This window comes from Papaver somniferum, chromosome 7 (genome assembly GCF_003573695.1).
Source record: "Papaver somniferum cultivar HN1 chromosome 7, ASM357369v1, whole genome shotgun sequence".
Taxonomy (NCBI): Eukaryota; Viridiplantae; Streptophyta; class Magnoliopsida; order Ranunculales; family Papaveraceae; genus Papaver; species Papaver somniferum.
In genome coordinates this window covers 163,133,964-163,149,097 of record NC_039364.1, presented here as the reverse complement: position 1 = coordinate 163,149,097, position 15,134 = coordinate 163,133,964, and the positions used below count along the sequence as shown (strand labels likewise).

General features: G+C 38.2%; 2 protein-coding genes and 1 pseudogene across 2 annotated transcripts; 2 read left to right on the top strand and 1 right to left on the bottom strand.

Annotated features, from left to right (window-relative positions):
* The first annotated feature begins 1,153 nt into the window (after nt 1–1,153).
* LOC113295479 lies at nt 1,154–2,227 on the top strand. Its single transcript, XM_026543813.1, has one exon. The coding sequence runs from the start codon at nt 1,154–1,156 to the stop codon at nt 2,225–2,227; it is 1,074 nt and encodes a 357-aa protein (XP_026399598.1).
* A 5,530-nt stretch (nt 2,228–7,757) lies between these two features.
* On the top strand, nt 7,758–8,448 carry LOC113295478 (G-type lectin S-receptor-like serine/threonine-protein kinase At1g11330). The gene is made up of 3 exons (XM_026543812.1): nt 7,758–7,819; nt 7,907–8,057; nt 8,143–8,448. Exons 1-3 carry the CDS (start codon nt 7,758–7,760, stop codon nt 8,446–8,448), a joined length of 519 nt encoding a protein of 172 aa, XP_026399597.1.
* Nucleotides 8,449–8,515: 67 nt separating this feature from the next.
* On the bottom strand, nt 8,516–10,846 carry LOC113293135 (annotated as a pseudogene).
* Nucleotides 10,847–15,134: the final 4,288 nt, after the last annotated feature.

Genomic DNA, 15,134 nt, shown 5'->3' with positions numbered 1-15,134 from the left:
ACGAATGCGAAGCAGAGAAGAGGCGGAAGAACGAGAACTCCAGGAGGCGATGCGTCAAAATAGGCACGAGAACAGAGTGCGACAAGCAAGATTGAAAATACCTATGCAGCAAGATGCAGACCAAGCCATGAATGAAACAATTTTAAGAGAATTAGCAGAAGTAAGAGCGATGATGACAACACGAAGAGATGGAGGAAGGCGACAATTATATGAAGCGATAGAAGAAACAGGGAAAACACCATTCGCAAGGCAAATACAACTCGCAGGAATACCAACTAAATGCACACTACCTGTATTTACTAATATCTTTGATGGAACTACATGTGAAGTACAACATATAAAGTCGTACAACAGGTCTCTATTGCAATTGGAGGATAATGATGCAGTCTTACGCAAGTATTTTCCTGCCAGCCTAACAAGGAGAAGCTTTACAATGGTTTGAGGGATTTCCAATGGGAACAATCAGGTCATTCAATCACCTACAGAGCATATTCTTAGGAGCATACATCAGTAACAATATGTTACGACCAGGAATAGAGAAGGTATTCAGCTTAAGGAGAAGAATCAATGAAAGCTTGCGCAACTTGACCACACGTTGGAGAACCATGTGTAGTGAGATGGCCGGACGAGTAGATGAAAGAAATATCCTCCTAGATTTCATTAACGCACTTTTTCAACAGATTTTTTGTATACGCAGATATTCAGGATAAAAGATACCATAACGATGACAAAGCTGTGCGAGTTCCAAGAAGAGTACATTGCTCCTAAAGAAAAGCAAAGAGAAATGGAATCTTACCCAGTTGCGGTTACAAACGAAAAGGAATGAAATGCAATCCTACTTCCAAGGACAACAAATGCAGTTGCAAGCACCTCCGAAGGAAGTCAAGAAAAGATGGTAATAGAAGATAAGCAAAAGCAAGTAGCCATGAGCAGTAGAGACCAGGAAATGTATGAAAGAGAATATAGAGAAAGACAATACAATAATCATGCAAGTAATAACAAGATTCAAAGGCTTTATAACCAAGGAGACGGTTATGGAGGACAAAAGCGGTACTATAATAAAGGCCCTGGAGGAAGTAGAACAGTTTGGGAAGAAATAAAAATGCCGCATCTAAATACCGCAATAGACAAAATCTAGGAGGCGGTAATCTTAATGGAAGACATTCCGGAACCACCAAACATGGGTCATGAACCACCAACAGGAAAGAGAAGCCGGGAGTTTTGTGCTTATCACCGTTTTCAAGGTCATAACACCAATAATTGTCGAAATATACAGAAAATTATACTAAGAATGATCGATCAAGGGAAATTAAGCTACTTCCTAGTTGCACAACAACAGAATATACCACCACCACCAGAAGGGCAGGCGGCAGGAGTGAAAACGGGAAACAAAACATATTTGATTGAAGCAGGAGCGAATGCAAAGAACTTATACTTCAACTCAATAATACACTCGTTCATAAACATAGAAGACTTCCACGACAATGTTCTGAGTCGAGTTCATGCAAGAGATGATGATGGAAAAGAGATATTAAAATTGGCAAAGGTATCACCACTGAAAAATTGGCAAAATCAATCTATCTCCTTCAGTGCGGAAGAAGTACTAGGAGGCGGAGAATTGCATAAAAGCCTATTAGTTGTTAAGCTGGAAATAATACCAAAAACAAATACTGAGGAAGAGGAAGATGATGATGCAGACGCGTGGGCAATAAACATGATATTGATATACCCTGGAAGCTCAGTCGACATATTGTTTTACCATGCTTATAAGACTATGGGCGGCAGAGATTACGACCTCATACCATCGACTTATAAGATTTATGGTTTCAATGGATCAGCCAATAAGCCGAAAGGAGAAATAACCATGCGGATCCCTCTAAAGAACATAACCAAAGAAGTAGTATTTTGCGTAGTTCACGTGGAGTCTCTATACAATGCCTTGATTGGCAGACCATGGCTACACAACATTCTAGGAGTGGCTTCAACCTTTCATCAATGTATCAAATTTCCTTTACCTCAAGGCGTCGGAGTAATAAGGGGAGACACCAATGAGGCAAAAACCTGTAATGAAATTGAAGTCGACAAAAGTGAAGAACGCACAAATAAGAGAAGATATTGGAAAAAGGAGATACAAGAGGGCAAAAGAAGTGAAATATTAATGGTTGATGTTGTAAACAAGGCTGAAAATGGGAAAGCTTCAATGTGCAAGGATGAAGAAATGAAATAGATTTCCACTAAGGGGAAAACCTCGGCACCAGAAGATGACCATAATAGGTGCGTCAAAAGGGATAAATTCCAGATATGAGAGCTAGTATTGAAACAAATACCGCCCTACCAGAAAAATGGAAATAGAAAATTGAAGAACGCATGGGAAGGACCGTACGTCGTTAAGAAAGTTATTGGAAATTAATGGAATGTACAAGTTAATGGATGATAAAGGACAAAATGATGGAGGAAAATTTAGCCAACCTTGGAACCGGGTATATTTGAAGAAGTATGGTCCATGTGGCAATCATAGTATAACAGAAGAAATAGTCTGTATGCGAACCTAATGAAGCATAAAGGTTGAAGGAAGTAAACAAGTCATGGGATTTTTTACAACAAGTAGTTATTATGTAGGCAAATAAACGAAGAAAGAAGACATCAGAATTGTACTAATTAAGCGTATGAATGAAAATGAAAATTCTTCTTCTTTATATATATTAAACATTTCCTAAAAGATACAAGTAGAAGAAAAAGGCAGAAATAAGACCTTATAATAAGACCTTAATAAAAGGCAATAGAAGTTAAAACCTCTAACTAGGGAGGCTAGGCATCCAATTGCGGCGTGCACCGTAGTTCGCATAACAACAAGAGACAAAAATAATGTTAGAGCATAAATCGGTCAACCTCGCATGCGTTGCTATCTCAAGCATGTTTGTCAATGTTAGTAATCAAAACTATAAGTCTTGATTTCTAGCCTACATAGCTAAGTCTCGGACTAGGATAGAAAAGTGTAGTTGAGCTCAAGGAGTTCATGGCGATTCATCATACAACGACGAAGATCTATACAAGGAACCGTGGAACTTCATCATCAAAAAGGTATGTGGAGACTTTAACTTATCTATCACTCAAAAGTCTATCTCTTTTATCTTCTACTTCTTATGAGACAAAAGTCGTATGCTATATAGACTAGATCATATACATTTGATATTTCGAGCCGAGTATATCTTTCCTATCTATATCTCGAAATCATGTGTTGGTAAAGCGTTTCGCTTTGATCAAGTTTATCTTCACCTAGTTACGAAAGTCATGAAAAGTTTCAATCACTTTGAGAATTGCTCTGACGTGAATCGGTCTATGAATAACGGCTACATAGCGTCCTCTGAGAATGTCCCAATGATTGAAATAAAAGTTTAGATTACATAACCATGTATTCCTTGAACCGAAGTTTTCGAACTTTGTTGATCAAGAGAAATCGGGAGGATTGTGGAATTGGCTTGCCAAGTCCGCGAACCCAGTCCGCAGACTCAGTCCGCGAACTGACAGAAGTTCTCGACCAAGAATTTCTGCTGGATTTTCCAAATCTCGTTTGTGTGCTAAGTCCGCGAACCCATTTCGCAAACTGGCGGAAGTTCTCTTTCCGAGAATTTCTGCTGAGTTTGGAAAACTCAACCGATTAACTTAAGTCCGCGAACTTGTTTGTTAACTTAAGAGGTTATGATCTAAAGATGTGCTCTGAACATGAAACTTAAATTACTAAGGAATGCTTTATGCAAACCGTGGCTATAAAGTTCATGAGTCGATTCAATCGAATCGAATCATCTTTGTTTCAATTGTGTCTTGTGTAGTTACATAAGATCTCATAGCAATTGAACAACTCTTTAACTAGTTCATTTGAGTCAATTGAACTATTTATGGTGGAGAAGAACAAGGTTAATATGAAATGCTCATATGGTTGACCTTTTTGGGTTACTATGTTGAACCAACATACACGTACACGTTGGGCATGGTTTTCACGAACCCAGTAAACGTTTACCAAAATGTGTGTGACAAGCTAGGTTTTTTGATCTAACGGTTGAGAAATATTAACTTGAATCTAAATCAGGTTTTCATCTAACGGTGAATAAGTATTGCTTTGTAACTAAGGAAAAACCCTGATTTGAAGGCTATATAAAGGAGACATCTAGCATTGTGCAAAACTAATCCCCACACGTTTGTGTGCTACTAGTGCGCCCGCTAGAGTCGATCTCCATTAACCTTTGATTTTCATCTCTAAAATCAGGTTAACGACTTAAAGACTTCGTTGGGATTGTGAAGCCAGATCGATACTACTTTATCGTAGTTGTGTGATCTGATCTTGCATCTTCTATCATACGAGTACAATCAATTGATTGACTTGAGATCGTGAGAGTTCTTCGATAGGCAAGATAAAGAAGTCACAAACATCTTTGTCTCACTGTTTGTGATTCCTCGACAATCCGCTTGTGTAGTCAGGAAGGATTGTAGAGAGGTGATTGATTAATCTAGGCTGTTCTTCGGGAATATAAGACCGGATTATCAATTGGTACCTGTTCGCTTTGATTTATCAAAAGACGGAACAAAACTAGGGTTTATCTGTGGGAGACAAATTTATCCTTTGATAAACTTTTCTGTATGAGACAGATTTGTTTATTATCAAGTCTGCGATTTTGGGTTGCAGCAACTCTTGGTTGTGGGTGAGATCATCTAAGGGAATCAAGTGCGCAGTATCCTGCTGGGATCAGAGGCGTAGGAGTACAACTGTACCTTGAATCGGTGGGAGACTGATTGGGGTTCAACTATAGTCCAGTCCGAAGTTAGTTTGGAGAAGGCTAGTGTCTGTAGCGGCTTAATACAGTGTGTATTCAATCTGGACTAGGTCCCGGGGTTTTTCTGCATTAGCGGTTTCCTCGTTAACAAAACTTCTAGTGTCTGTGTTATTTCTTTTCCGCATTATATTTTGTATAATTGAAATAATACTGGTTGTGCGTTCGTGATCATCAATTGGAAATCCAACCTTTGGTTGTTGATCGATATTGATTGATCCTTGGACATTGGTCTTTGGTACCATCCAAGTATTCCTTGTATTTTATAAAGACTTGCTATTGTTTTTAGGTTGAGTAAAAATCAAATCAAGAGAGAGATATTAACTCCTTGGGATACTTTTATCTAGATTGAGTCTGACTGTCTAGTTGATTCTCTAGCAAAGTATTTCGGAGTTAGTCCATACAGATTGCTAAGCAAAAGATTAGGTGGTGGTGTTAGACCCCGCTTTTTCAAATAAGACCTAACGCGCGTCACAATTGGGGAAAACCTAGTTAGCGCTGCTCAGGTGAAAGCTACACCGACACTGGAACCTGAGTCATGGAGATTTATGGAGAAACGAAAGTGTATCCAGCAGAGACGCCTTAGTCGAAAGGCTAAGGTACGAAGCTCTCTCCTAAGGAGTGTAGAAACTCGATCAGGGCGTCGGGGTACACGGTTGAGTCAAGAGTGCTTGGGGCGTCTGGAGCGTGCCTGGCCATTCTTGGCAAGTCCTGACTATGATACACTCGGTCCTCAAGAAACCCCACTTAGGGTGTGGTCTCGTAACCGTAAGCCATATCGGCGGAGGGATAAGAGTCCACAAACACAACTTATTGTTGGCATCACTGGGGGAGAAGATCCCACCCTAACCCGGTAGGGGTAAGCTTCCTTGAAAAGGCAGTCGGAGGGAATATAAGGACAGAACCCTCCATTAGGGAGTTGAATTGTGTCAAAGACGTCAATATCACGAGACTTTTACTCACGGGAGTAATAAGACTTGTCATATTGACGCACCAATACATCCTGCAGAGGAAAAAATACGAAAAATGATAAGGCATAATCAATGAGTTATTACTTGAAAGGGTAATGACCGCCTGTGATTTTGCCGCACGACCAAAATAATACCTTGACTCAAACGTAAGCCCTATTAACAAGGGGAGGCAAAATAAGACCTCTAATTAGGGAGGTTCAATAAGACATAAAGAGAAACACAAATAGACCTATAAAAATGTAACTAACATTATTTTACAGGAAGACATACCAGAAAAAAATAAACACAAATATTAAACGAAATTGACGCACACATACATGAAATAGATAAGAGAATAATAGAACGCGAAGATAAGAACTGAGGCAGAAACCAACAACGGCGTAGGAAAAATGCATAAAAAGGTAAAGTAGACGAGAAAAAATCCAGGTACCATATAGAACTCGTAACTTCATTAATTCGAATAGTAACACACGTATAATAAGGGCGCGAATGTATATCATAAATACCGCACCCATATGTATGCAAGCGAATGGTAACGCACATACCGAAAATTAATCTAATTTAGGCGAATAACAGAGGCAAGAATGGGAATGCAAGCATAAATGTGAAATTTTATTCTCCTTCATATGATAGACTTATGCAATATATTATTATCATTTGATTAATTCTAATTGTTAAAAAGAATGACACTTTTCTTTTGATTCATGATTAAGTGTAGTATTAACACAAAGATAAAGATAGAAGAAGAATTCACATTCAAGAAAAGAGCCTCAAAATTTTGAGAACATACAAATAAAGAAGGAGAATGTAGCACAAAGCAAGGATAGAGACTACACAAGCAAGAAGAAAGATAACAAGCGAAAAACTTGGAAAGCAAGGCTATTTCCCGCCCATATCGACTTCACTACTTTTGGAAGAATCTTCTTCGAACTCAGAATCTTTCCCAGTCTCTGAACCACTACCATCTTCATCCTCAATTTCTTCATATTCCTCATATTCCGCGTCGCTATCAGAAATTTCAGAGTCTTCTTCATTAGCAGAAACTTCAGGAAAATCAAAATCCGGTAGAGGAATATTGTGATCAACACAGATTTTCTCTGCGTACTTCTTAACGTGTGTGTCACGCAAACGAAGTGCTTCCTTATTCAAATTATAGACAGTAACCATCAACTTCTTCTTGAGCCTCGGTATTTAGAATCCCTGGAAGGGAATTTCACCTTCAAACTTTCAATTTCCTCAAGATGCTTCTTCTCGGTGTCTACAAAAGAAAACAAAAAGATTAAAACCGCATGAAAATAAAAATCAGAAAGCAGCACAAAAATTGAAGATATTATAGAAGAATTATGAGCAACCTTCTTTTTCAGAAATCATAGTCTTAACCAATTCAGCATGATCATACTCTAGGCTAACATTTGTAGCTAACCATTCCTAGCGTTATCAATAACCCTAGCAGCCCACTCAAACTCATCGTCAGTTTCTATAAGAAGTCGAGAGCAAATCATGTTCTCTCGATCAATTAATGCGTTCTTTTCGCTAATAGCCTGATCTCTCTCCACTTGAACTTGAAGTTTAGCCTCATGAAACTCCTTAAAGCTTTCGCACCCTTCAGAACAGCACCATCCTTCTCAGTTATAAGATCGTTATTTTTCGCTTCCAAAACTTTAATCTTCTCATTGGCTTTACAATAGAGACGCCTAAAGCTATTACAAACGAATAATATGTTCCTATGCTCAACTTTAAGAGTTTCATATTTTGACTTCAGTTCCACGGGGTTAAGAACTTCTATTTCATCATCAGCAATGTCATTTAAGGAGGAGTTAAGATGCTCTAAAAGGATCTCATCTTCAACCGGGTTGATTGAGAAGATTCACATCAAGAAAGTGATTAAACAAATCAGTGAATCAGTTAGAGGAAAGATGAATAGAATTAATGAAAATGGCAAAAAATTTCATACTTTGGCATGGCGAGGATATTTGGAGGCAATGAACACCAAGCAAGCACTGGAAGGGTTGTTGGGACACTGTAAGTGGAAAGTTCTTGTTTATCTGAAAAGTGTACCTGCAATTTGAATAAGGCGTAATTGTGACTGTACGCTTTCAAATTATGCAGCGGATATATGCCCCCTGAGTATATCATGGAAGGGCGATTTTCAGAAAAGTCTGATGTTTTTAGTTTCGGCGTATTGCTACTAGAGGTTGTCAGTGGAAGAAAGACCACAAGTTTTCACCATGCCGAACAGTCATTGAGCCTTTTGGGATATGTGAGTAGCTTTAACTTCTCTTTTCCTCCCAAGCAACTGCACAAGTACTATATAATCTTTACCGTGATCATTCTAGGCATGGCAGATGTGGAATGAAGATCAACTGGAATTGTTCATCGATCCTGCATTACTACATGAATCAGTTTTTGTAGCAGAAATTTTTAGATGCATCCAAGTGGGACTATTGTGCGTGCAAGAATTGGCGAGTGACAGACCAAATATGTCAACAACACTTTCAATGTTAACAAGCGAAATCGCAACTCTTCCTACTCCAAGAAAACCTGCGTTCACGGAAAGAATGATATCAACGCAACCAGATTCCTTTCCACAGAGCCAGGGATCAGCAGCTTCTGCAAACCATCTGACTATTACAAATATTGAAGGGAGATAAGTTACATTTTTGCTTTTCCCTGCAATTTTTTGTGAAATTTGTAACAAATGTAGAATTACGCTGATGATTAAGTCGAACATAAATTTATTAATAATCTCATTTTAACCAACTCAAAGATAATAAAATCAACCTCAGTAAAGACCAAGCCAAGTCTAAACACCCTTGTAGAGTGTGGCTGTGTCAGTCACTTGAAAATAACAGAATTGCCTGAACTTGAAATCTAAATATGTAAATGCTTCTCTAGGAATGATCCTACCCACACCTAGTACCCAAGTAAAACTTGTTCATCTAAAATTGCTTCGTAGATTCGTGTCGTCAGCAATGGGCTGGGAATGTGTTCACTGTGGATTTGGGGGACGACTGTTTGCAGAAGAAACCCTTGATCCCCATTCAAGCAACTCTTTGCTTGTATCATCCTTGTGGACTACAATCTCTATGAAACACAAGCAATCCTTCTTAACTTCAGTCGCAGTCTCAATCGCTTCCACTAGCTCTTCCTCGCATTGAACCTTGGTGGTCCAGCATTTGCCATCACCATTGTGTATAGCATCAACCAATGCAGTGTAGTTCCAGTTCTTGATGACATTGTAAGGTCCATCATGGATCTCAACTTCTATGGTGTATCAGCCATTGTTTATTAGGAAGATGATGGGGTTCTGCTGACACCTTAACATTGTCGATATATCTTGTGCAGTTACCTGGAAACTTCCATCACCAATACAGGAAATCACTCGTTTATGTTTCGCAGCCTGTGCATACCCAAGTGTTGCACCAACTGACCAACCAATTGATCCATACTGCATTTGGAACTCATACCTGCAACCGCAACACCCATTTATATATATGTAACAATTGATCCATACTGCATTTAAGTTACGAAAAAACTAGAATACAATGTTCATGTAAATTTCTCACCCCGCATCCGTCGGGCAATTTCAAATTTTGGCAGTTAAACCAGGAATCACCCGTTTCAGCAATTACAGCGCTGTCGCCTGATAGCATCGCTTGAATGTGTTGGAACAGGATGTTGACTCTCAAAGGCTCTTTTGGATCACACTGTAAAGGGACCCCTTGGGGGACATAAATCCTGTGGTAATTCTCATAAGCAGTTGTGTTTCGCTTAAGTTTCTTCGCCAATGCTGGTAAGAAATCTTTCATTGAAATACATCCAAATGCAGGTCCATTAGCAATAACAACCCGGTCAGGTTGCACAATGATCGCCTTTTCTTTCTTGAGAAGCAGCGAGTAACCCACAGAACTGTAGTCATTAAAGATTGGTCCTGCAAATATGTAAGCATCAGCTGATTCGACGATTTCAGCACAGAAGGCTGTGCTCACTGCACCCCAGTAAGTCCCAATAAAATGTGGATGAGTCTCTTTCATTAGTCCTTTCGCCGAAGGCATCACTGCAACTGGATAACCACAAGCATCTGCCAACTCAAGAAATGCATTGCAAGCTTTGGCCACCCTAAGTTTTGCCACCATCACTGGCTTTACTGCCTTGTTCAAAAACTCTGCTGCAGCTTCTACTGCTGCTTCTAACCCATGCTGTTACTCAATCTGCAAAGTGAATCAAAAACACAAAATATGAATTTACCAAACAAAACTAGAACTCATTTCTTTATGAAAATCATAACCCCCCCCCCCCCCCCCCCCCCCCCCCCCCCCCCCCCCCCCAGTTGGATTAGAGATTACTTGGGTGCTATGCAGAATGGAACAGGCTCTCGCTTGAAAGTAGGGTGCGGAACCGCAGACAAATTACAACTGATGCTGATATAAACAGGTTTGCTTTCCTTCAAAGCTGTTGAAATCGCAGTATCAATTTGTTCATGTGCATCTTCCAAGTTGTTAATAAGAACCTGATAACAAGTAACAGGCTGAAAACAACGGAGTTCTTGACTGAAATCCGGTATACCAATAGTATGATGGAGAATTCTACTAGTACCATAATCATTAGAATTAGGACCACCAACAATACAAATTATTGGTAAGTTTTCACTGTAAGCACCAGCAATAGCATTAAGAATACTTAAACCACCAACAGTAAAGGTAACAGCACAAGCACCAACACCGCGGGACCGAGCATAACCATCAGCAGCATACCCAGCATTAAGCTCATTACAGCAACCAATCAATTTAAGACCTGGTTCAGCAATAAGATCATCAAGTAATGTTAAGTTGAAATCACCGGGAACAGCAAAAACATCGTTAACACCAACTTGTACTAAACGTCTAGCCAAATGACGCCCTAGCGTTGCTTCTGCTGAACCAATTGGTGTTGTGTTTTGCACTGTTGAGACATGAGATGAGTTTGGTGGACAACCCACAACACCATTTGTTGGTTTGCAAGCTTCAAGAGCACCAACTTTGAAATCCATTTTTGTATCAGAGTTTTCAAGATGTTTAGCTTAGTTTTGAAGGAAGAAAAAGAAGAGTGTGTGTAAGAAAAAAGAGAGCTGACGAAGGGTATTTATATGGGTGCAACATAGAAAGGTGCACTGAATATTCACACTCTTTTCTGATTCTATGTTCTATTTTGGAAATAAATTATTCGATGCTTAACTCTAATTTCTAGACAGTATCTTAGACCCTGGTTTTGCTTGAAAACCGTTATGCGGGAGCTGAAATTTTACACATGTAGGTCCTCTCTTTTTGTGTGAATGTGGTCGTAAAAAGCATACCAAAATGTCTTTAGAGTTTGTACAGTACATTTTTAGCTGGAGTTGCAGTTTTGCACTCAAATTTTAAGGACATAGAATTACATAAAAAGTTATTGAACCCTGAATCCTGATAACTCCCTTGTTACTCAGGATCGTGGATGATGATGCTGAAATTTTAAGACGTAGATGGTAATGTGTCAACCATCTGCAGGTCTTAGATCCTCGTAATTCAATAATTCGGAGTTTGCCATGTCATAATACACAAGTAAATGACCCAAAAACTGGTTTTTTGCCACTCTTAAGTATTGTGGGCAAATTAATCGGCAAATAAATGGTTTTCATTTGAGTAGTACTTTTTCTTATTAACTAGTATTAATTCTTTGGAATCAAAAAGGTTAATCTTACTTAGTGCGGCTCCTAGTTAGTAAGTTCGCGAATGATTCGCGAATCATTCGCGAATTTTTCCGTATCACGAGTTTTACCGTCTTATTCGCGTACGTTTGCAACTCCGAACCCAAGTCACGTATTATGTGGCATTTTCGGATTATTCGCGAATCGTTCACGAATTTTACGTATCCCGAATAATACGTCCGCTTAATTCGCTATAAATTCTTTAGCTTTTACTTTTCAAAGACCCCATTTTTTGGGCTTTACTGCCTTCCGAGCATACACGACCGAATATTAGACGTGTTGTAATTTTTATGAAAGAAAAACGACTGAAGAGATTTGAAGGTGAGAGAGATCTCAAACTCACTAACCAAGCATCTAAACCACCATACGACGTCCTCTTGGATAACTAATGTTGTATATATTATTAATATCATCATATTAAGTTTATTTTTTCTTTAAATAACTCACACATATGCATAAAAATTGGTCTATGACCTTATACAAATTATTTGTTATATATAGATACCGAATTTTCAGAGCCGAACTCAAATTTATAAATCGAATTATACACGTACGTATGCCGTTCCGAATTACTAGCGAATCACGTCCCGTTGACCGGATTTTGGACCGAATCTGAATTTTACAAAACCGTATAATACTCGTACGTTTGCCGTTCCGTACGTTTACCGAATCCCGAATTGCTAACTAGGGTGCGGCTTCTGCCAAAAAAGGACTCTTGTTTGCTTTTGCATTTGCAAGTGGCAAGCAGTACTAATTAAGTTGTCCTTGTTGTCTACTCTAAACCAGTTGTGGACATAGTTTAGTTAGTGGTAGTTGCAGTTTCGGCAACCCCTCGTAACAAGTATATCTGTAGGATAGTACTGTTTCAGATTTGCACTTGACAATTATTAAGAAGAGGAAAAGTACTGTTTCAAATTTAAAGTTTCAAAGTTTCATAACTTAATATTGCACTTTTGTTATAGGGAGGAGGTGTTTGGATCAAGGGAGTGGATAACTCGTGATCAACTCGCCTAACACGACCTATTCAATATTTTTTTGTGGATCGGACAAAACTATCCTCGAGCAAAGTCCTTAATACTATCAAAAGTCAAAACAAAAAAAACTTTCCTCGTTACTTCATCTGATGAACTGTGAAGAACAGAATTAATCCTACAAATATTTTTCAAATCTTTTAAAAAATCTTAATGGAATCATCTTTAACGTGGTTGCTCAAGGTATTATGAGACGATATAAACAAGCGATATCATCTTGACAAGATCTCTCTACGTAAGTTGAACATAATAAGAGATTTTTATTTCTTTTTCAAAAGAAAATTCGTAAGTGTGATTCTTTGAGGTTTATTGTTAGTTTTATCATATACACGAAGTGGTTTCACGTTTTAGTGTTTGATGAGTTTTAGCTTTCCAGGGGTTTTAGTTTCATTTTTTAGGGTCAGGTGAGTTTCAGGTTATCTAATTAGAAGTACTTATGTAGAGTTTAGATTGAATTAGTAATACCCCTTTTCAATTCCGCAGTAGGGTTTAGAGGTTAGTCTTCACTGAATCTCTACTGTTTTAAGTCCATTGGATTGCGATGACGGATACAAGAAATGTTTTTCAGAAAAATTTCAAACCCGATTAGCTAATCTAAATACGAGGATTAATCTTGTCAAACCTTTTACCGATGACAAAAAATCAAAGTTGCAACCATAAGATGTTTGAAAATTATGATAACCCTGATAGTTGGATCTTTTTCCTGAATCGGACTATGATGCGTCTATGACAACTTTGTTGGCACCCCAACAGAAAAAGAGCAAGAAGTGACTTTCATCGCTCATAGTTTTACTTTGTCAATCTTTTGTGTTTCAAGGCTTTTCTTCTCTAGTTGCACAGCAAACTCAGGAAGAGCTTGAAATGTTAAACCTGTTTGTTTTTATGATATGGATTTCTTGTCAAACATGCCTGTTTTTGTGTTATCAGCTCATGCAGTGACATTGCAAGATGATAATACGTGACCTCAGCCTAAGGTCCTCTCCAATTCATCGAAATTATCAAAGCAAAAAAAATCTCGGATTTGGACTAAATATTCTCGTTATCCCTGGTGAACGAGAAAGTATATTTCTCGCTCTACAGACACAGCAAGGAGATTCACAAACTTGAAGATGAGGAACGATTTGTTAGGGACGTTTTTTCTTGGTGGACGTATGAAAAACGAGTAAGTATCTTTATAATTCCGGCTCACATTAACGTAAGTTAGTACTAACTTGTTACTCATTCGTAATTTCAGAGAAATCTTGCGGATCGCCGGTATGTGGATCTCTACGGGAAACGATTTAAACATGAAGGATGCTACAAAATCAAGAGGGACAATTTCTATAGTCACTGGAAGTTATGATCTGTTTTAATACTTTTAAGTGATTGTAGAGTGGTTTTAAAGTGATTGTAACGTTAAAACAAAGTTTGTAATGGAAGTTATGATCTGTCTTTATGTAATGGCTACAATCGGAATATTATTAATATAACATCCTACCGATTATCCATAAGCGGTAGTTTATTTGGTTAAACAAGCAACCGATTACCACAATCAGACACTTTTTGAGTTAATTTAGTTTTTGAATGTTATGTTGTTTGGATACAGAAAACAAAGTTTTCTTCACATTGTTATAATCGAAGGAAACATATAAAATAAACCTACTGAATACTATAATCGGAAGCTTAAGAAGTTCACCTCGTTACCGAATATGATGTTGTTTGGTTACAGATCACAAAGGACTTTAGAGTGTCATAATCGGAGGCTAAAGAATCATGTTAGTTCCCGATTATGGTGTTGTTTGGATACAGAAAACAAAATTTTCTTCACATAGAATAATCGTAGGAATAATATAAACTAACCCTACCGATGATAATAATAGGAAGTTTAATAAGTTACATTAGTTCCCGAATATGGTGTGGTATGGTTACAGAACAAAAATTATTTGTTCACAAAGCATAATCGGTAGGCAACGAAATTCATAATCTTCCGAATCTGATATTTTTTTGCAAAATCCCCAGATTCGGTAGGTACATAATATCAATAACTCCCGATTCTGACAATAAAATTGCAATATCCGCAGAATCGGGAGCTATGTATATAAAGTAACCTTCCAATTGTTTGTATAAAATTCAACAGTTTCATATCTCTGCAACTGATTCGCTTGCGAGTCATCGTTAAATGCATAAAGATAGCAATAAAACCATTCATAATTCATAAAACGAACCATTCACAAACCATAAACATAACGTACCAACTTATAATCCGACACAAACGACATAATCCGACATAAACAAAGTTATCCATAAAGTTAACAAAACACCGAGAGTTTAGTTTTTCCTATTTGCTTTGACTTTGCGAGCTTTACTATCTCTACGACTTGGACCAACATCATCATTGGTTTCATCAACTTGAGTGCTCGATGACCCCCGAGTTCTTTTGGTCACCTTCTTTGTAGGTTGCTTGCCTTTTTCCCAAAACTGAGATGCATAATCTTCATTGTCAATGTTATCAGTCAACTCTTGGAGTGATTGTGGAGCACTTGGTTGAACACCTTCTTGAACTGGTTGTGATTGAGAGGCACTTGGTTGAACACCTTCTTGAACC